General features: G+C 43.3%; 1 protein-coding gene across 5 annotated transcripts in view; it reads left to right on the forward strand.

Annotated features, from left to right (window-relative positions):
• Positions 1–21,819, forward strand: part of LRRC74A (leucine rich repeat containing 74A) — a 216,479-nt gene that overhangs the window by 92,978 nt on the left and 101,682 nt on the right. For 4 of the 5 annotated variants that reach the window (XR_013600915.1, XM_078659944.1, XM_078659945.1 and 1 more), the window contains exons 9-10: positions 10,070–10,155; positions 19,901–20,095. Coding sequence is in view for 4 of the 5 variants with exons in the window: in XM_078659944.1 (XP_078516070.1) it covers positions 10,070–10,155; positions 19,901–20,095 (281 nt within the window). In the remaining variant the exon portion in view is untranslated. The remainder of the gene's footprint in view (positions 1–10,069; positions 10,156–19,900; positions 20,096–21,819) is intronic. The other variant, XM_078659946.1, reaches the window with a different exon arrangement.

The following is a 21,819-nucleotide window of genomic DNA, read 5'->3' on the forward strand; positions in this document are numbered from 1 at the left end:
CTGCCAAGACATTCCCTGGGTGGAATCACTCCGTCTGAACTTTTGTTTGGTACAAGAATGATAATCGAAGACCTCGATAGTCAGACTTCAGTGGTGGAACAAAAAACCTTTGATAACAAAGATCGTTTGGCTGTTTTACAGGACTTAAATGAAACAAGAAGAAGTCTAAGGGCCAGATGTAGGTCGGCAAATACTGGTCGGTAACGGCCGATTTCGGCCGTTACCGATCGGTATTTGCTAATGGAGGGGCAATAAAATATACAGAATCGGCATATTTACCGATTCGGTATTTTTACCGATTCTGTAAAATACCGAATCGGTAAAGTTACCGAATCGATAAATACAGATGTAGGTGGCACTGAAAACAGTGCCACAGGCCATTACCGATTTGTTATTTACCATGTAATACTATTGCATGGAAAATAACGAATTCTAGTGCAAATGCAGATCTGTGCATGTACACCTGTGCTATGTGGCACACATACATGCCCTAAGTGACACCCTCTCCCCCTTGGCAATTCGGTAATTTTACCGATTCTGTAATTACCGAATCTGTATTTGCCATTGAATCCTATGGGCTTCAATGCCCATAGGAATCAATGACAAATACCGATTCTGTAATTACAGAATCGATAAATACCGAATCCTACTGATTCGGTGTTTTTTTCTTGAAAAATTACCTACATTAGATTTACCGATTCATGAATACCGAATCGGAAAAATTTGGTATTTATGAATCGGTAAATCTAATTTACCTACATCGGGCCCTAAGTAACACAAAGCTAAAGCCAACGGCCACTGAAGAAAAACCACCTGTCCCAGCAAGACCTGTCTGGATTCCAAAGATTGGGGATCTGGTCAGAGAAAAGATCGCGGTGAAGAAGGAATTTGGGCCTTCTTACAGAAAAGCAGTACCTGTCTTAGCTATCAGCGTAACAAAATCAGTAGTACTACCGCCCCTTGCTGGTAAAAAGGAGAACAGAGTTGTATCAATCGATCTGGTAAAACCACAATCATGTGGCCAATAATAAGTAGTAGGCCCAGTGGACTCCCAAGATGTAGCACAAGACCAGACCTTGCTACAATTCAAGAGGTTCAAACTGAGAGACTAATCACATTTGATAAATCTGCAGTGAATAAAGAAGGACTACGCAACAAAGCCATGGAACTTGTGCCTCTTGAAACCCAAATTGCAACAGCTCGTCAAGAAACACTTGTCTACAATGATATAGCCTCTGACTATACTAATATGACAAAAGAAGAAGCAACTACAAAGATTAATAAAAATCATGAAGCAATTCCAACAATTGATAGAACTGCATCTGGTTACTTCATCAATTTTGATGACTTTTCTGAAGATCCAAGTGAACATAAAGAAAAGCCAGCAAATAAAACTTTCAAAGAAAAAATAACTGAACTCTTTCATCAACTTGGAGAAACATATCTGATTTCACCATGGATTGAATTGTGGATTGTGTTAGGTGTACTTTTCCTCCTACTCTGGAAAATTTTGGTTTTAAGCTTGGGAAGAATGATTGATGGAAAATACAGTACAATGGACACAGCAAGTCAGAACATCAACTTGGTTCGAAAGCCTCACAGATCTTCTCACATTAAAAAAAGAGAACTATCATCAGTAAACATCACAGCCATTACTATACCTGGTGGAGTAGCTTGGGACGCTACTGATTACGACATCTATGGCCCGGTTGAACTCTTGAAATATCCACACCAGTTCAAGGTTTCCTTAAGTGACTTTGTATCACCTAGTACTTTCTCTGATGACTTTGAAAATATTAATAATATGATGTCAGATTTAGAAATGTCAGCAAAATTTACAGAACATGATTATTTAGAAGGTCCATCAGATTATGAAGAAATGTATTGCTTTAATCATTATGGGCACCACTATTTGCATAAATCTGCTAATCCTAGAAATGTTTTCACTTATAATCAATGGGAACATTGTCCAACACTGCCAAAAGGCAGCTCGAAAACATACTTCTCAGGGTTTATTAACACTGATCCAGAAACGTTTTATTTTAAGATTATAAATAAGACAGGAATGAAAAACATGTTGACAAACACTAAACTGATATACTCTGCAAAATGTTATGAAAAATTGTCTACATTTGGTTTTGAATTTTGGAAAAACAACATTGAGACAAAAACTGTCTGGGGGACAAAAGACTGGCAGGTACAAGGTTTAAAATCATTATTCAGAGCCTGCATGATCCCAGAACAAATAATGTTCCTGAATGACACCATTCAACAAACAACCTGTCTTGGCCTAGCCAAGATAAAGGACTTAAACAAACCGTCTATACCAAAGCCCATACCTGATAGTAATAGCACTACAGATGTGGATATAGACGTATCCCATATTTTACACCAAAACAGAACTAATCCTGATTGGAGAAAATGGTTGATCTGGCCCACAGACACTAATAACTGTCAAGATAAATTCCTGAACAAAACACAGGGGTTCAAACAGAACAGGCCAGGACCAAGATATTCCCAGAGACAACATCCAGGGATAATAACAACATACAGTGTAGGAAAACTATGCCTCGAATGGCTACAGAAATCCACACCACCTGAAATTAAGCAACACTTGACCTTACTTAAAGAAGGTGCTGACTTGCGAGATTTCTTATTGGGACCTCGCAAACAGCGTCAAAAACGTTTCATATACGCCGGTATATATGCTGCTTACAACGAAGCTTGGAAAATAACGCAAATTGAAACTGCTGAAAAAATACGAGAAATTGATCGTATTAATTTAGAAAAAACACTGTCTGTAGTGGACAATGGGTTAACAACTCTGTCCTCCAGAATTTATTCACTGGACAGCATTGTATCATCTGCTATTGATATAATAGAACAAGATATGCTAATGTTACAACATGGCCAGTCCCAATTACGTTCTATTGTATAGTTAGGCTGGATGTTACAAAATCTCAGTTCAGGCAACGTGCCATGGCGTCTAATCAACACAACGTCATTGTTTTCTGTCTTTAACCTTACAGATAAGCAAATCTCTTTGGCACAGAGAGGGGCAGACTATACGGTGCTGAGCATTGAAAAACTAGAAAGATTACCATTGACAGTCTCCGAAAAACCTGTCATTGAATGGATAATACATGGCACAATTACAATTCCGATAACGACTTTTCAGTTTCAATATTACCAAAAGCACATACCAGCGGGCCTGTATGAAAGGTTGGGAAAAGGGTACATCAAGTCAACCTGGAAATTACCTTACACACATAGATGTTGGAGTAGGGGGAAAGAAGAGGTATTTCTTAGTGGTAACAACTGTAAAAATTCACTGAGCGGTACACTTCTGTGTCAAGGAATTAACTTGCATGGAGCCTGCGAAGGTTCATCAAATAACCTTTCATGCCACCTGCACGGCACCCCTGCTACACAAATAGAGCCTTTTTTCAGACAACTTGCCAACGGCAGTTACGTTATGTTAAGTGACCGCAGCTGTTGTGGCATGGTGCCAGGAACGGCCTATCTCGTCAGTGTTACATCCAGGGTCACTTGCTGTATGCAAGTATTGTATCCAAACAGCAAACCAGACAAGGAGGCAACGATATGACCTTCTCTGAATATCTCTTCAATTCGAATTGATACTTAAAGCAGAATGAAATCTATTCTTTTACAAACAACTATGCCTTTAACCTCGTCTAGAGAAACGTATGATCTGCAAGTCGTAAGGACAGCAGCAGAGATACATGCATTATTATCAACAAATTGCCCCATACATTTTGTAGAAATGTTAAGTCAAATCTTAAACATGTCTGATACCAGTGGCATCGCACATGTATTTAAGACAATTTTTTCGGGACTGTTTAGCACCCTTTGAAGCAGTCCTGAGCATCTTCCTGAATTTTGTGCACTCTGTGTTCGGCGGCCTGCCTCTCATCTTGGGACTCGTAGCAGGAATCTTATTTTTGTTCCTTCTGCTCCGATATGGCAAGTCCAGTCACAGACAAAACTCAGGCTACAATGGAAGAAACGCTCCTAGCAATGCGATACCGAGATCGGATTACTAAAGTCCTCGGCTTGGCTCGGCTAAGAGATCTGAATACTACCTGGTTTCTTTCGTTCAGACCAATCTGGCAAGATTGCATCCTACCTGTTCTACTATGCCTGCTCTGTGGAGAAGAATGCGTGTTAGACGTCTGTCTCACACTCCCATCAGCAGTACCTATGGATATTGATATTTTGCTTGGTTCGGTAACGGCTCATGCAACGTGTTGTCCCCAGCGGCTACCTATTCTGATGACTGCATTCGTTGAGACCTCACCATTACAATTAGGTGGTGGTGAGGTACGAGAAGAAAGCGGCACACAGGTACAACCTTCTGTGACCATTGCTGATCTAGACACCGATGACGGCAATGCATCTCACATATGCACTATTTCTACTTTTTCAGACATGGTCCAACTTTCACCTACTGTTGTAGACAAATTCTTTTCCAGCCTATCTGAGTTAATGTTCTCTCCTAACAACGAGAATAGCTTTTGAAAACACGAGCACACAGCGTTCCCTGAACTCTGAATTCGACCTTCAGTTTTGATAAACAGAACTTTTAAAAACTCTGGAACTATTTTTTCCCTGAAAGCGAAAATTATTTTTTCCCAGTTCCCAAAATATTTACTTTTTTGGCACATGATACTCTGCTTAAAGTAGAACTATTCTTAGAGAACAAGATTTCTATTTTTGAAAACTCTAGATACAATATTTTGAGTTAGCCTCTAGCACATGTTCAGTCTTGTATAAATATGTGATGAAATGGTCCCGACCTTGTCTTCTGTATTAAGAGCCATTTCATAAATGTCATTTTCGTGATTCATTCAGTCAACATTCCAATGTACAATATATGCTTTATCTGAATGATACCACTGCTTACAAAAACGTACAGTATAATACTCATTTTTCGTGTATATACCATTTCAAATGCATTTTTTGTATTTTGGGGTGGGATGGAAAACACATGCATAGATATGTTTAAAATTGCTTAGTATTTAGTAATGATGGACATTATACCTGGAGTGGGTGTTGTAGACGAATCTAGGACTCTAGTAAATATTCCCGATGTATGTCCTTATGTGGTTATATCAAATCATATCCTCATATAGGCATAAGAATCATACTCATATTAAGACATAGCCAATGCAGTCCAAATACGGCAAGGCTACTCCCATAGAGTCCTAGAAAGCACAACATGTTCTTAAACAAACCAAGCCTCCAGCAGCCCGGGAATTCCCCCTGCTTCTGTATTGATTTGTCCTAGAACTCCCGGAGTCCTGAAAGAACTGCGAGTTCTTAGTGACGTCTTATGTCCAACCTTACGCCAAACTCGGCACCTTCCAGGTATAAATATACCAGCATCTGCCCTAGCAAAACACACGGTGGTTTGGATCAGATCGACTATCTACTTGCCCGACGCCCTGCTGTAGCAAGTGCCGAAGGAAGCCGACCCTCCCGCTGACGCACTGAGAAAGTCGCTGTCTTTTCTCCTGCCGAGAAATCCAGCTCCAGTGTTTCCCTGTCACCCTTGCGGGTTGCTGGGAGATCGAATCCTGAGAGAGAGATACAAGACCTCCTTCATTCTATAACCAAGGTACGAAGCTGATTAGACCCTTAGTGAATTCTTGATTCAGATTCTTGGCAGAAACTATCTTAACTCAAACTACATCTCACTTACTCCTTCCCATGTACTAGGCTTAGGTTAGGTACACCGGGGTAGGCGTATCTTAGAAGCACCAGTTGAGTACGTTTAGACATGATTTTATCATTGTATATATTTTATCCATTTTAAACACTGTATGGCTTAGAAACCATACCATACTTTTACAGTATTATTTCATAATACTCCTTTTACTGTACGCACTTTACTTTATGACAAGTGTTGCAATTGTAGCAATTTACTTCTCTTGCATGAGAAAGAAGACTGTTCAATAAATAACCTCTTTTATTGAAAACGCCCGTCTCTCTGTTTCTCTGCACTTCTGGTGAAACTAAGCATGCACGATTGACTGAGTAAAATAGTTATCTATTGTTTCCGCGACTCTGGAGGTATACTCCTTATTCTGGAGGGAGCAAAGTTGTCATGTTTATGCGGTTGTCAGAAACTAATCCCTTCTTGTGAATTCGAGAAAGTTTCTAGTGACCTCTGAGCTAGCTGGCATTCATAATTAAGTCTAACATATTCAATAGAGACCTAGTCGACCTAAGTCCTACGTCTAAACTATAGTTTATGTTATTCCAATGCGCAGAGCCAATTGGGAATATAGGAACTGCACTACACAATTTGCACCTCAAAAATGACCTTCTTGGGGCAGCGGGTGATCAACCTCTTCATGGAGCCTGTTATGATCTTGCCCCAGCATCTGAGGCAAGAGGGAAATTCTGCGGCAAAGGATTGCAGTGCTACCCTGCTGCCCGCCAACCGAGCCCCTGTGCGTGAGACACGAGCAGCTACATTCATCAAATACAATATCAGGAAAGAATCAATGAGAGGAAATGTACAAATAGGAGGCAAAGGCAAATCAGGAATCAAGGCACTATGCTGGCTATGATAGGCAAAGGGTGTGAGGGAAGCACTAGGAAGACAAACAGGATAGACATGGGAGGCAGCAAGAGGAAATGTAAGTAAATGTGGGAGATAGGGAGATAGCGGGAAGGAGCCAAGCGGGTAAATCCCAGAGACGGCTGAGAGTGAATTAAACAAAGTGACAGAAAAGGAGAAACATCTAAAACAAGCATTGGTAATGCATCGGTTTTGCTTATGTAATGAATAAAGAGCTGTTTTCCTCAATCATCGTTCAGGAAAAGAAAAGAGCTCCCTGACAGATAATACGGGAGCAGGGAGGAGGTGGCACAGCGGCCAGAGCTGCTGACTCGAGAGCTGGGGAACCCAGTTCAAGACTCAGCGGTGCCGTGCACCATCCTGTGATTCTATGCAAGTCACTTAATATCTCCGGGTGATAAATTGTTATATAAATATGCTGCATGAGTAAAAGGCACAACTTTATGAAAATGTAGTTTATGTTGGTTTGTTTCCTGAATGCAGTGTGTTGCAGAGGAGGCAGTCATCTTGTGAGAGAAACTGATCTAATCTGGTGGAGCCATTTTTTGTTAGGATTTATCATTAGGTCGCCACCATGCTGCAGTGAAGCTAATACTGTTTCGTAGGACGGGCTGCTGTTTATTGTATTCGGGGGGTATATTATAAAGCAAAACCAAAGGGGATGATGGACGGAATATTGAACATTGCAAGCATTCACCCCCAGTCAACTGATCTGGGTTTAATCCATCATCATTTTTTTGTTCACTCCGCCACCCCATTTCATACATGGCCATATGCAAATCAGTCTGACCCTGTGCCTCATGGGAACAGGGGTATATTATAGCCAAAGAGTCTGCCATTTCAGGCCATTACTGGCTATACAGACCATACAAGGCTCACTCCAGCGTTATCAGCCCGAGCACGAGACAAGAGTATATAACAAGCGAGTGGGCCTTTAATGGCTGGTATAGTCTGGCACTGGGTGCTGTAAGGTTCTTAGAAATAAATTACCCAACAAGAGCAAAATGTCCTAATTAAATGAGCAGCCTCCTGTAAGGCAGGAGGTTGCAACCCCTCGCGCCTCTGAAGCTTGAGTGTCTTTCCCAGCTCTTGCTGTGTGTACCCAACAGCTGCTGGTGAGGGCACACACCAGAAAAGTGAGAATGTGGCAGCAGCCACCCCTGATTGTCAAACAGTTTTTTTTGTTTTGTTGACGTGAGGGAGATAAGAGCTAGAAGATTTCCCCCTTCTCTCTTTGGAGGCTGTAGTGATACAGCAACAGGAGGAGGAGGAGGGTCCTGCTGTGTGCCCTCCTCTATAGCTGTCTCTCTCATTCCCCTGTGTAGTTCACATAGCTTGAGGAGAGGCAGTGGAGACGGAGAGTCCGAGGGGAGGATCGGGTCATTGGAAAGTTAACAGTGGTAGGTCTACGACTCGTGCACCGTACCCGCTTTGCTAGACAGGGGATGCGAGGCACTCGAGCACCAATGTATGTGAGCCGGCGGCACGAGTAGACCCAGGTGCCGGCCAGCTCGGAAACCAATTTAATCACTTTGGGCCAACCAGGCACTTCCTTGCTCCCCAGTCAGACAAGACGCTGGTTCGGACTACCTGTTGGTTCCCACACGCTTGTTGAAGGCGCAGGATTCACGTTGTGTGGACGGGGGCTCGGGCTGATCGCAGGAATTGGTTTTTTTTTGCGCTTTTGACAGGCTGCCCTACACAGATTTAATTTAAACACGTTAATATTAACAAATAAAGAATGAGTCACTCAGTGAGTGTCCTGTGTCATCGGCGGTGGGGGAAATTAATTCACTGGGACACTCTCGGCTCCCTGCCGGTCTGGGCTGACAAGTAGTTATGTGAAGGTGGCACGCCCGGGGTTATTGCGGCGCTGCGGCACCACAGAACCAAGACAGCACTGTGCGCCTGGCGAGGACTGACTCAGATTGAGTCCCCCGCCATTCTACCTCACTTCCTTTTCCTCAGGACACGGATTATAATCCGGATGTGACCGCCCGTGCCACAGTGATTGACAGCATCCGTGGCCGAAAGGGCAGGCTCCGCTCCCCCCTCCTCCGGGTAATTGGAAACAGTGAGTGTGTGTAAACCACGCAGCGCGCCGCTATAGCAGCCTGGAGCCAGGCACGACACATCACAGCCGGGCAGATTTGTTACACTATAGCGCTCTAAACCGCCTCAGAGCTGAGCGCAGATCATGGCGGCGTTTTAACTATTTATGAACTCAACCCGGCAGGCAAATGCTGACAGTACATCTCTCCGAGCAGCAGAACAGGTGAACAGGCGCCGCCGGTGGTGCGCGCTGGTAGGTGGCAAAATGCGTGACAATGCATTTCAGTGCGGTGATGCGGATCACCGCACTGAAATGCGTGAGCGCCACACCTATTGCGTGATACTTGGCAGGACTGACGACAGAGTCCACAGCCCGCTGCAACATCCCAATGTTCTAATATGCTGTCAGCTATTATTTCAATAATATTGCAAATTAATTCTTACTCATTTCAGAGTCACTGTAGCTCACTCGCTAGTGCACGAAATTTAATATTAAGATGGTTGGATCTAACTTCAAATGATTTTCTAATCTCTTAATGCCAATTCATTTATCCCACCAACCATTTGCGAGAGCTCGGATAGCCACCATTAATGATCCAACTGAGCTCCCATTGATCTAATTTACAACAAATGAGCGTTAATGCCTTGAATGAGTCCTTGAGATCAAAAGACTAATCACATTAACCTACAATAACCAATACCACTAACTTAACCACCAACCTAGATTCCGAAGTAGTGTGCTACTCGCCATAAAGTACTTCATGATTCTACAGGGGCAGTAAGTGCTATATAAATGCAACAACAATGCATTACAATACCCTATGGCTTGGGAATTACAATTTCTTGTTGCACTGCTGGAGAAGGATTGTGTGAAGTCACGACGGGTCACAAGTTGGATTTTCTCTTCTCTGTCCTATTTTCCTGCATCTGTCTTAATTGTTATTTTTTCACATATCGAACATTTTGATTAGCATTATATTAGCACTAAATATGGGCATTTCACAATTAAATATGGTCTCTATGGACATTGGATCATGATCAGTCAGAGCTGCATCATACTTTGGGACATCACCCCGTCCAAGTCATAAGCGGTCCTTGATATCTCTTTGTGTACATTCCGACGATATAGTATTTACCGCCTAGTGTCTGATATTCTTTTAACCTAAATTAATATAATTCTTGAAGCAATATGCGATTTGACTTTCTCTGATTTTGCAAGTTTACAGTCAGATACTTTCAATTCTTGAATTGGTTCAGATGTTTGTATGCTATATATGCACATCTGCAGTGTGGCCTGGTACAGGATCAGGCAGTAGTGCTGCACCACATGGAGGGTTGGAAGGGAGATCTTTGAGAAAGAGGCTGTGTTTCTCATTGGTTTGATGTCTCCTTCTTTCTGCTCCTCTTCAGCCAATAATGAAGGTCTTCATCTGCTGGACCTAAGCTGGAATCACATCCGAATGAAGGGGGCAGTGGCAATCGCTGCTGGTTTGAAGGTAAGATCCCTGCTTCCTGATGGTTTCCCCAAATTATTAGCTCACATTTATTGGTTGGTTGAACTCACAATATACGAGATGCTGAAGTTTCCTCCCATGAAACACCTTCTTACTCCTAAAGGACACACAACGTGGCTTAACATTCCATATCTTGTTTCACGGATGACAGTCCTAGGAAGAAAATTGCTTTGATTAGCAGAAGTTAAACATCAAAATATTTACATACTACTAATACTACTAATAATAATGATAATATTAATACAAACACATTAACCCATTTACCGCAGCGGAATGTGGGCGTTCTACAGAGTGGGTGGGGCTGCGTCGGCCAACGGACGTGCGCAGCACCCAGAAGGTAGTGCTCGTGTCAGCAGTTGGCCGACACAAGCACGGAACGGGTTATTAATAATCATAATGATGATAATGCTAGTGGTAAAAAATACTGTTGATAGACCGAGTATCATTGTGTCTGAGTACTGATAGCCAATGTTATTAAAGCTCAGTTCACTGATTCTACTGTGACAGGATGATGGAGCTTGATTCTCACCTGACCGAATATCATATGTGGTGTTGTTTGCCTTTCTGGTCATTCAGCACATGGCAAAGCACTTGGGGATGCCTTGAAGGTCAGGGCTGACTCTGGTCGAACTACCTCCTTGATCAATGACTGCATATTCCCAAAAGAGTGAATTATATACAGGGCAATTGCAGATGCAAAGCTAAACGTTTGAACTGTGTGTTATAAAGATTTGTAAATTTGTCTCCCATGCATAGTCGTTCAGTTGTAAAATGTTTCTACTGGGAAGAATGTGTGTATTTGTTTTTATCTTGTTTGTTTACTGTGCAGCCCAATTTCCATCTATCAGAATAACAGCATCACTGTGGTGTAGGACATGACATAGTACAGACACTTCAAGTACTAGTCCTGTAGCCATATGCCAACCCTACTGTTCATCCTCGAAGCGGTTGCTGTGAAAAATATTGAGAGCCACCAATGTCTACTCCACATCTACATGGAGTCACTCGGGCTGACTTAAGGTGTTAAAGGTGTATTATCAGTATGAAGAGAATACTCAGCTCTATCTGATGATGGCCTCTCTAGACAACACAGGTCATGAAATACCAGCATTTGTAAAGCACACAGCTATCTCCGGAGAGGTGTCCCGGCGCTTGGGGCCGTCGGGAAGATTAAGTGAGCTATTGTCCAGAGTCACAAGGTGCTGGGCTAACCTGCCGCCGGCGATCGAACCGTGAGCCCCTGTGTTCCGGCGTCAGCCACCCTGGCCGCTGCACCACACCTCTTCCCTGATGGACACTCCTTCTAACTCTATCACTATCGCACACATTCAAAATAGCTTGATCAAACCAAAGCAAGCTACTTGAAGTCTCTCCAGTAAATAAGTTGGATCCACAACTTATTTACAAATACATTTCAAACATCACATTGCTAAACTGTCAAGGAGAGCGTTACATCAAATTCATTTAAATGAATGAGCATGTGGGAATTTTTTTTTACACGTCGAAGATCTGGCTGTGCTAGGTTTCTACCGAGGCCCGGACTGACTGTTGCGGGCACCGGGCAATCCCCCGGTCGGCCGCATGGTTGGGGGCCGGTTTTGGGCCCCAGGGGGCCGGTTTTGTTAGAGGGCCGTTTTTTGCAGCATAGCTGCAAAAACGGCCCTGTAACAAAATCGGCCGAAAACCGGCCCTAGCAAAGAGCGCGGTCGCACCCCCAACCCCCCCCCCCCCCGGGGAAGGGGGGGGGCTGGCCGAGCACTGTGCCAGGGCCGGTATCGGTTCCCAGTCCGGCCCTGTTTCTACCCCAGTATGCCTTCAGAGAAAATTCGAGGTGCCATACAATGTGTTTATAGTAAACGGAAGAGAAATGCTGATATTGATAAAGTATAAATAGTACTTAGTATAAAGGTTAATCTTTTCTCACATCTTTCAGTTCTTGAAAGCTACAATTATCTTTAAATGGCATTCACCAGCACCCTTTCATGGAATGATCTTCAGGAGAATATGAATTGTGTTATTATATATTGATTTGTATAGCACACTACTCACCAAAGACTGTATCCAGGAGCTTGAACAGGTGTGTAGGGTTGTGGTCCCAAGGTGCTTATATGAAGGGCCAGGTCTTCAGCTTCTTGTGGAACTCAAGAAATGAGGAGGAGGCTCTGATGTGTTGAGGGAGGTCGTTCCTTGTCTTGGGTGCTATGTAGAAGAATGAGCGACCTACTCTTTTGCGGATGCAGGGAATGTGTGCAAGTGAGATTGAGGCACAGCGTATGTGTCTGATGGGTTAGTGAAAATGTATGTAGCTGTTCAGGTACTCTAGCCCTGTGTTGTGTAGGGCTTCGTATGTGTGCATGAGAAATTTGGATTGGCTGTGCTTGTGCTTCCTGAGGTGCTGTGTGATGGGGGTGCGGCATTAGAGGTCACGTATGAGTCTTGCAGGGGTGTTTTGGAGGGTGTCAAGATACTCCTTGTGAGCATCTGAGGTTTGAGGCTCAATGTGGTAGGTTCTCAGTAAAACCTATCACAAAGGCCCTCAAAGGCAATATTGCCCTGGTAACTTTATACGGATCTAAACTGTTGACTATTGATGAATTAGAAAATAATTTAGCTTGCTCAAATTTGCCTTCTGAGCTTTGTCCATTAATCAGAAAAATATACAAAAGACAGCACGGAAGCAACATTGAAGTATTTTCTTACATCAAAAAGATGGAATCTGTAGTTTTAACAAGGGAATGCTTGAGAGACATCCCAGGGGTTTCAGGTATCTATTAAAATACGTCTGACCTACAGGTGAATATGAAAATAGTCACATTTTAAACAGGTGGTTAAAGAAAAACTAGATTCACGCTGACAGTGCAGTGCCTGAGGGTAAACATATTTGTTACGGGAATATGAAATAGTCTGAACACCATTTATTATTGGATTATCCCACCTTTCTTAGTAAGCAATATTTAAGTAAAATGTTTTGGGAATCTAACATTTGTAGTCAAATTAAAACTCAACATCTGATCAAAATGGAATTCTTGGTGGTGGCAACTTGCGTAGGAAACTTTTTCTTTTCTTTTAAAAATAAGCTCTGAACTGTATTAAGCAATTCTTAAAAGAAGTTCTGATCTTTCTTTTCAACTTAAAAACTCATAATCTTAGAATATAGCAGCTTTGATTCCAGCTGTTGTTTTCAGGTAATAGCATTCTTTCCTTTAGATGGCAAAAATGGCCCGGTTGCCAGCCTCCTAAATTGTCCCATAGCTCCTGTAAAAGAGTTTTTCATACATGAGTGTATCTCATTACTGGAGCCAAGGAGAATGCAATAGGCTTCTTCATCCAAACAATATACACTGATGTAATTGAAGCGAAAATTAACTTCAAAGCCCATATTATGGCTTTTAAAGTGCTCCAGCTACAACATCCTGCTTAAAACAAGAACTAATAACTAACCTTCACAAGTGTTACCTGTTCTACCAGAAGCAAAGTGATGCTAAATGTGGCAACTCCTAAAAGGAAGAAGTCCATAGAGCCAATCATGAGTTTTCTTTCAACACCAGAAGACTTGCGCTGTCTGGCTAGTGTAGAGATGACCACAACAACAGTTAATTATTAATTCAACATACATTAAAAAATTACTATTACTTGTGCCCGGGCAATTTTTATAGCTTTCAGGGCCTGAAATAGTCTGAACTGCCACACTTGTAGGAGTGTGATGGTTGGTAGTTGTGTTGTTACTATCATTGGCAGCATGGCACGGGCAATGTGTGGTGCAAGTGGCAGTGGCCTCCTGTCGAGAGCCCTGACACTTATTTTTTAACAAATTAAGCACTGAGTATTATTGAATTGTTTTATGTAGAGCACACTATTGTCAAACGCAAACAATCATCTCTGATCATTTGGGCTGTAGCCTTCGTGACATAATGTGGTCACCAAGGCCTATGTCTTCTTGCAGTGTGATTTTTTTATTTTTGTTTGCCCACGTGCCGCAAATCTGCTTAGGTGTCCATAAAGAAGGTGTGAGGGACACTGTCAAGGACAGAGAAGTGGAAGTCACCCTACTCCTTACCTTCCAAATAAAGTTCCGGCATCATTGTCGCCGTTGGAGTGCTTCTGTTGACAGCGCTTCTGGTTCCAATGAGAGAATCATGGTTTTCTGACACCACTGCTCCACTTCCAAAGAACTGCTGCATTTGTCCTGTAACCACTGTTTGTGTATTGTGAACAGCTGGAGTTCACATCCTTCCTCCCACAGTTCTCATGATGCGAGTGCAGTGAGACTATTTTCAGGGCGGGCATGTGTGTAGACCACTCATCAGGACTGTAGTTGAGTGTTTCTCAGATAGTACGAGAGCATGTGCGGGACAGAGTATGTGCAGCTTTGAGGCATCCAGTTGTTGGGGTGAGTAACACAGGATGGGTAACATGTGCAGCATGTTTTCTGGCTGTACAGTGCAGAGGCTTTGGAAGCTGAGGTTGAGGTTGTAGGTAGATCTCTCAGCCTGATCAACTGGAGGAGCTGCTCTCAGGTAATGTGTTGAATGACTTCCTGTTAGAACTTAATGAACAGAACCGTATTCTTACTGAGTGCCCCATTCACACATGTTCCAGTGGATAACAACAGAATGTATCCTCTTAGGACTTAACCCTACTCCTAGAATAACTTGTCCTTTTTGGAACTCAAAGAGAGTTCTCAATTCGTTGATATCTTAGTTACTCAGGAGCTCTCAAATCTGTAACCATTTTTGCGCACAGAAACGTAATAGATGAAGGATTCAAAAGTACACTTACTTGTAAACGTTTGCTTTTTATGGATTTTTGTTTTTTCTGTGGTGAAACCCCTTCCCCATACACCTCATTACACATAGGGGTGCACTCTTCAGTCCCAACATTAAAAACTTTGGGTCTAATTTGCGAGAAAGTGCCAGAGCATGGCACTGCAAGCCTCTTGATTGCTCCACCGTGCGGCACTTTCAAAGCATAGGGATTGTTCATATCTACAAGGATATGACAGATCCCTTTTCTCTCCCCTGCGCAGGTCGCACAATTTGCTGCCATGCACTGATGCAGGCACCATAGCACCATGGTGCAAGGATGCCTGCATGATGGTGTCCCTTCCTGCACATAAACAATCTGAAATGGCGTTTTTCAACTCCAATGTGTGCTGCGTTAGCACACATAGAACTTGCAAAACGTAATTTTTTTCATGATTGTTTATAAGGTGATTTCATCATTATGTGTCCTGCAGAATGAAGCATGCATAGAAAGAGGAAAGAAACTAGGAGAAGTGAATACATTTCTCCTTTTTGCGCATCCCTATGCCTCCCCGGGGAGGCATAGCATTCAGACACATTTCCAGGTTTCCAATTTCTCGTAAATCTGGAAATATGTCAGGATCCATGGGTGTTGCATGGGAACACCAACAGCAATACCTGTGGAACGTCCCTTTAATGCAAAGTGCTGCGTGTAAAGGGGCTGTTTTTACAAGGACAGGAAAAGCCATGCAGGGTGTCTTTTCCCGTTCTTGTAAATATGAGGCAGCAAAATGCTCTGCCAGTACCTCATAAAAAGTGACGCACTGGCGGTGCAATGGGCTTGTAAATAAGCCCCTTATAGTCTTGCCTCAGGCATGAGTAGATTTACAGATTCTTTCTGGTGGGGCACTACTTGCATTTGTTTGTAGGTGTTCACAAAATTACTTTTTACAGGTGCACTCACCAGGGACGGCCACAAAACTGCCCTTGGGAGCAGATTTTTTCACATAGAAAATCCACAATGCTAACAGAACCTATTGTGTGAAAAGGCCAAACAAACACCATTCATGATTCTAGAATGAGTATTGTTTAATTTGTGGCCCTGGTTGCCTTAGGTGGCCACTGGCACTAATTTCTGAAGACCAGGGCTCATTTCTCATCATTAAAGATTTACTCAGAGCTAGAGAGAGAAAGGCATAATAGGAAGAAAGAATAAGGAAGAGAACGATAGTAAAACTGTGTCAAAGGGAGAAAGTAGGGATGAATAAGTGAGCTAAAGAGGCAGGATGATTTCTAGGGTAGTGGAAGAAAGAGGCCCGATTAAAGCAATTCATGTACACAGCAACCTCATCTCTTGGCAGCACCTGTGGTGGGCTCCTAAGAAAAACTTTGGCGCTCTGCATTTATTTATTTTTACAAATCATGTGCTGGTATCAGGAGCATGATTTTGACTCTGTAAATGAGCTTTTTTTTCTCACCTATAGTGAACTAACGTTGAGTCCCAAAAGAGAGGCACTTGCACGGGGATGGCTTGCAGTGCTGGATGCTGCCCTGGGCATTTAAATTACCCTTTGAAATAAACTCTGAAATTCAACACTCTATCTGTCTGATCCATCATCGTCCAGAACTGTATCAAGTTCTCTGTGTGCTCTAGTTTGTTAATAGCTGCAGAAATGTAGTGTCAGTCCCGAGGCCCTATTGAGATCTATAAATAAACCCAATAATTAGTAGCCTCCATGGACTGCTGAGTCAAGGGTTGAATCAGGATATGAAGCAGAGACAAACACTAAGTAGGATGAGACTGGGGGACCAGATGTTGGAGGTTTTATTGTGCTGTTAACAGCTGTTAATTGCCATTTCACCTTGTTACATGCCCCCACATTATTCTTGATCTGTGGGGGCAATAACGCTTGATTGTAATTGTTCAGTGTTGTTTTTGTCTTTCTGTTTGCGGTTGTGTTACATGGAGTTCTCAGGTCCAAGGTTGGTGACTGTGGACTGGACTTTCTCAATGAGGAGACCCTGCTCTGACTCATGAAGGTTATCGGGTTGAGTGCGGTGTGTACAGGGTGGGATTCATCACCGATCAAGCCCCAACTATATCAGCCAAGTGGGGTGCAGAGACCTGAGTCAAAAAATGATACCTGAGGAGTGTGAATGGCGACTCCGTGTGGGTGCTGCTGCTGATTAGTCCAGATGTGTGCTGGGACTGATGAGTCTGTTATGCTGACCTGCAACTTAAAAAAGGAGATCAGCAAAATTAAAATAATCCATCAAGAACAGAGGAGAGAGGATGTGGTCTTACGGCTAGACTGCTGACTTTGGAGCTGGGAAACCAAAGCTCGAGCCTCGGGGTCGACTCCACATCCTGTGATTTTGGGCAAATCACGTAATTTTCCAGTGCCTACCAAAAAAAAAACCACAAAAATTAAAGTGTCCTTGTGTAACGTAACTGGTGCTCATGTAAAGCGCTGCAATATCTTTGGGTCGAGTTTGCGCAATATAAATGTGCAAAAAAAAAAACAGATCTGGACAGAGCTTCAAGTCTCAATCTCTTCGAAAAACTCATGTAAGTTCTGGCTATAGTGGGGACTGGATCCACAGTTGTGAGTTAGGTGGAGACTATTTGATTCCTTATAAGATCTGGAAAGATTATCTAATTGACCTGTAAGGAAGTGAATGAGGGATCTGGGTAGGAAGATTATTCTATTTCACCAGCACTAACTGGAAATCTTATTATGCTATAAAGTCCTCACATGCTGCTGGTCCCAGCGGACTGCCATGGCGCTCATGAAATGCGATCCACCAAGATGGGGCTCTCTTCTGACTATTATATTTAACTTGGTTATCTATTCTAGATATGTTTTACCAACTTGGAAGGCGCTCAATTCTATACCCCATTTACAAAAGAGGATCCAGAGGATCACCTGCTAAGCTACAGTTTGATCTCACTATTAATGCCGACTAAAAAATATTTGCAAAACAGATTCTGCATTACCTCTAAAACTGGGTGGATAATTCGAACCAAATATCTTTTCAACTGACTGGTCTTCGGTTGAAATGTTCCACCTTAGAAAACTTTGTGGCACTATCGCTTATGGCCCAGAAAGATTCTCAAAATATGATTTCAAATCTTTTTGTTTGCTTTATTCATTTTTTCATTACTTTTGACAAAGTGAACAGATCATAGCTGTGGTTCGAATTGAAATCTTGGGGGATTGTCCAAGGCTTACTGATATTTTAATTGCACTGCACAGTGATTGATACATCGGTTAGGGTGAAACTATCGGTAAACATCCTTTACAACGCAACTTTTACCACGCAGTGCCTTTACAAAGCAACTTTTACAAAGCAAACCATTACAACGCATTGCGCTGGGGGGTGCTCTAGGATAGGGAATAGGTTTAATGTACTATCCAACACCTTCCCTACTATCCACGGGGACTGGAGTTGGAATAGTAAATTAAACTAATCACTAACCAGCGCCTAAAAGCACTATGCGTTGTAATGGTATGCGTTGTAAAACCTGCGATGTTAAGGTAGGCGTTGTAACGTCATACATCCGAATCTATCCAATGGAAAAGTGATGATTCAGACAATTGGGCACCTTCAATGGCCTAAAACAAGGGTGCGTCCTAGCCCCTTTGTTATTCAGTTTATACATCTCTGATCTAAATGGGGGCCTTACTACAAGAAAGAGGTGATTTACCCAAATTGTCCAGCTCAAAAGTTCCGTCTTGGAGCATATTTTCTGTCTTTGTTCCGTAATTCTCGACCTCCGTCCGTGATATCTGATACCTATTTTTAACAGTGAGGAAGTTAGATCAGTTAAGGATGCAATCCTATTTTGCTTCATAGGCTGTTGACCAAAAGCTGTTGGACACATAACTAACTACTTGTCTCAGGCATTTAGAAGATGGGGAGTTTCAACGCTGGGGAGGAATCTGACTTATCCAGTGTTTGAGTACCATGCTTTTATATGTACTGTTTTTGTCCAGTTTTAGAAAGAATTGATTTAGCCCTTGGTTACTCTTCTATTATGTTTTTAAAATCTGAGCTTTTATTGTATAGGATTGTATACTGCAATTGATTTTGAAAAAATGGAGACAATAAACTAACTAACTTACTTACTTAACGCCAACATTTTATGTATGATGGTAGAGACAATTGACTGACCCAGCCAGACTTTGTAGCAGGTGATGGAAGTCAGTGTAGTTGCAACCAATCACTTACATTGCTCACCCTTGTCAAAGGCGCAAGTTAACGGTGGTGCCACCAATTGCAGCAAGAGGCCCCATTATGTCATTTCCTTCTGTGGTGTTTTCGGGCAGGCAACATTCTCACAGTTCCTGAGCATTTTGCATCATGTAAGCATTTAATCAAGAAAGCGTCTGTCAAAGAATTTGAGGGAACATCCCAGTAGTGGCGGCTGCCTTCAATAAAAAATGTTCACCATAAACTCGGAGCTGGAGCACGACCGCTGCGGCACTTCTCCCTTCCATGAGCAGGACAAGGAAGGACCTCCTTCCTGCTTGTGGAACAGAACTCTAACCAATCCTGGAGCTGCTTTCATGATGTGAAAGCAGCTCCAGGACTGGTTGGAGCAGTCTCACTCAGTGCTCATTTTGAGGCTAGGGGCCTGTGCAAGCAATCCCCAGCCAGTTTCACAGCCTTTGTATTGCTGGGTCTACACTGCGCATGTCGGAAAGGACGGCTGTGGATAGCTGGCTAATCTGTCATGAGCACTGTATACCAGTGCTGTAATCCTGCATTTGTAAGATTCCACTCCGCCCCCACCCTTGTGCTGTACACAGCGTGAGCCGGTGCATTGGCAACTAAATAAAATTGAATTGAATGCTATGTTATTTATTCGTGTTTGCATGCTGGAACAGGCGGGGCAACGCTCCTCTGCTCCTGAGGAGAAGCCGTCCCTGCATCCCAGATGCATAACTCAGGCTAATTTGTCGTCTGTCTCTCCCCCGCAGGTAAACATTATGCTGAGGGTCCTGAACCTGGCTTTCAATGGATTCGGAAATGAAGGGGCCCTTGCCCTGGGCGAGGCGCTCAAGCACAACAGCACCCTGCTTCACCTGGATATCAGCAACAACCGCATCAACAACGAAGGGGCCGGTCGGCTGTGCAGGGGCCTGGAGGTGAACGACACGCTGCGCATTCTGAAGGTCTGCCTGGCTGCCTGACCTCTGTCTGATGCCGGGGACGGGAGTGCGGGGATGGGAGGTGAGAGGGGAGCAAAGAAACACACATCTGTTAGCTCGTGTAGAACGATGTCCAGGTTACCCACAGACAGATACTATCCGGGATGTAAAACAGGTCACAGCAGCTCCTGTGGCACAAGGGGCAAACTTTCAGGGTTCCTCCATTCAGTCCAAGGCCGATGAATATCTGTGAGACATTGGAGACTCAGGTGCCCCTTTTCACATTCTGTAGGGTGACCCCATCATTTTCTTCTAAACCACTGGATACTACCTATCAAGCAATCAATCATAGCATTTGTAAAGCGCACTACATACCCGTGAGGGTCTCAAGGCGCTGGGGGGGGGGGGGGGGTGCTACTACTGTTCGAAGAGCCAGGTCTAGAGGAGTCTCCTGAAGGTTAGAAGGTCTTCGGTCTGCCGTAGGCGGATGGGGAGGGTGTTCCACATCTTGGTGGCGAAGTGGGAGAATGATCTGCCGCCGGCGGTCATTCTTCGGATGCGGGGGACGGTGGCGAGGGCGTGGTCTGGGGAGCGGAGCTGGCGGGCGGGGCCTACATAGGCCATTATTGCATGCAACCCCTTCTTTCTATATAAGGTAAAAATCTAAGCTTCTGCCTAAAATGGTTTTACAAGGACAGTTTTATTATGTGCTATTACTGTGTGTGGGGATACTGCATGCGGTATTAACAGGTTGAAATCCGTGGCAAAATCATGACATGCAGAAATCAATGACACCGATTTCCACATTGTGGGCCTGATTCACAAAATACCTCCACACTTGTGGCGGATGCTCCACAGTTGTGGGGAGTCTCTGCACTCAGGGTAGTCTCAGCAATGAGAATTCTTATTGTGGAGATTCCACCCCGAGTGCGCATACTCCCCCACGACTGCGGGGACGTCGCCAAGAGTGGGAGGTCCTTTGTGACTCAGGACCAAAATGCTTCAAGCTTGAGTTACCGATGCCCCTGGTTTTACAATTACCCCAACAGTGCAGAACATGAAGTCCAAAATGCTGAACCCGCCAGCGAAAACACTTTTTTTATGAATGGCAGCCTCTTGGGTATACTATGTAGCACAAATTGCAGATCACATAGTTTCTGGGTGTAAGAGTCACTGGAAGTAATCCAGAGCTTGGCTCTGCTGTAGTACCTTGTATTCTCCTGCATAACACTGTACAGTAATGCTATGGGTCCTGTGAAGTCTGTTTAATGGGACAGAATACCAAACACATTAGAATTGCATAGAGAGAATGATATGCCATAGAAAGGAAGTTGTTTCCCTACAGCTTTGGCCGTTCGATCAAATGAGAGAGGTGGTAGGAGAGACAACCCTGCTGCCAGGTGCACGTCACAAATTGTGTCTTTAAGGGACAAGGAGTTAAAGTGAGTTGGACTACATGGACCACCAGAACCTCGCCTTTCTTCTAAATTGATGACCTAATAACACCTCACGTCTTAGATCATCAATTATTATGCACCCTTTCTGGGGGAAACTTACTTTCTACTTGAGGACTGAGCAGACAGTGCTTTCATTCTCTTCCATGCCCACATTTTACACTTGATGAAATAAGCCAACACACTTGACTCACTTTGTTGATTGTGAATTGTTAGGCAACACATGTCACTTGTAGGGAACTTCAGAAGAAGTAAATCTATTTAATTTTCTCTGCCTTGGAATGCATAAAATGT

The sequence above is a fragment of the Lissotriton helveticus genome, chromosome 9 (assembly GCF_964261635.1).
Source record: "Lissotriton helveticus chromosome 9, aLisHel1.1, whole genome shotgun sequence".
Taxonomy (NCBI): domain Eukaryota; kingdom Metazoa; phylum Chordata; class Amphibia; order Caudata; family Salamandridae; genus Lissotriton; species Lissotriton helveticus.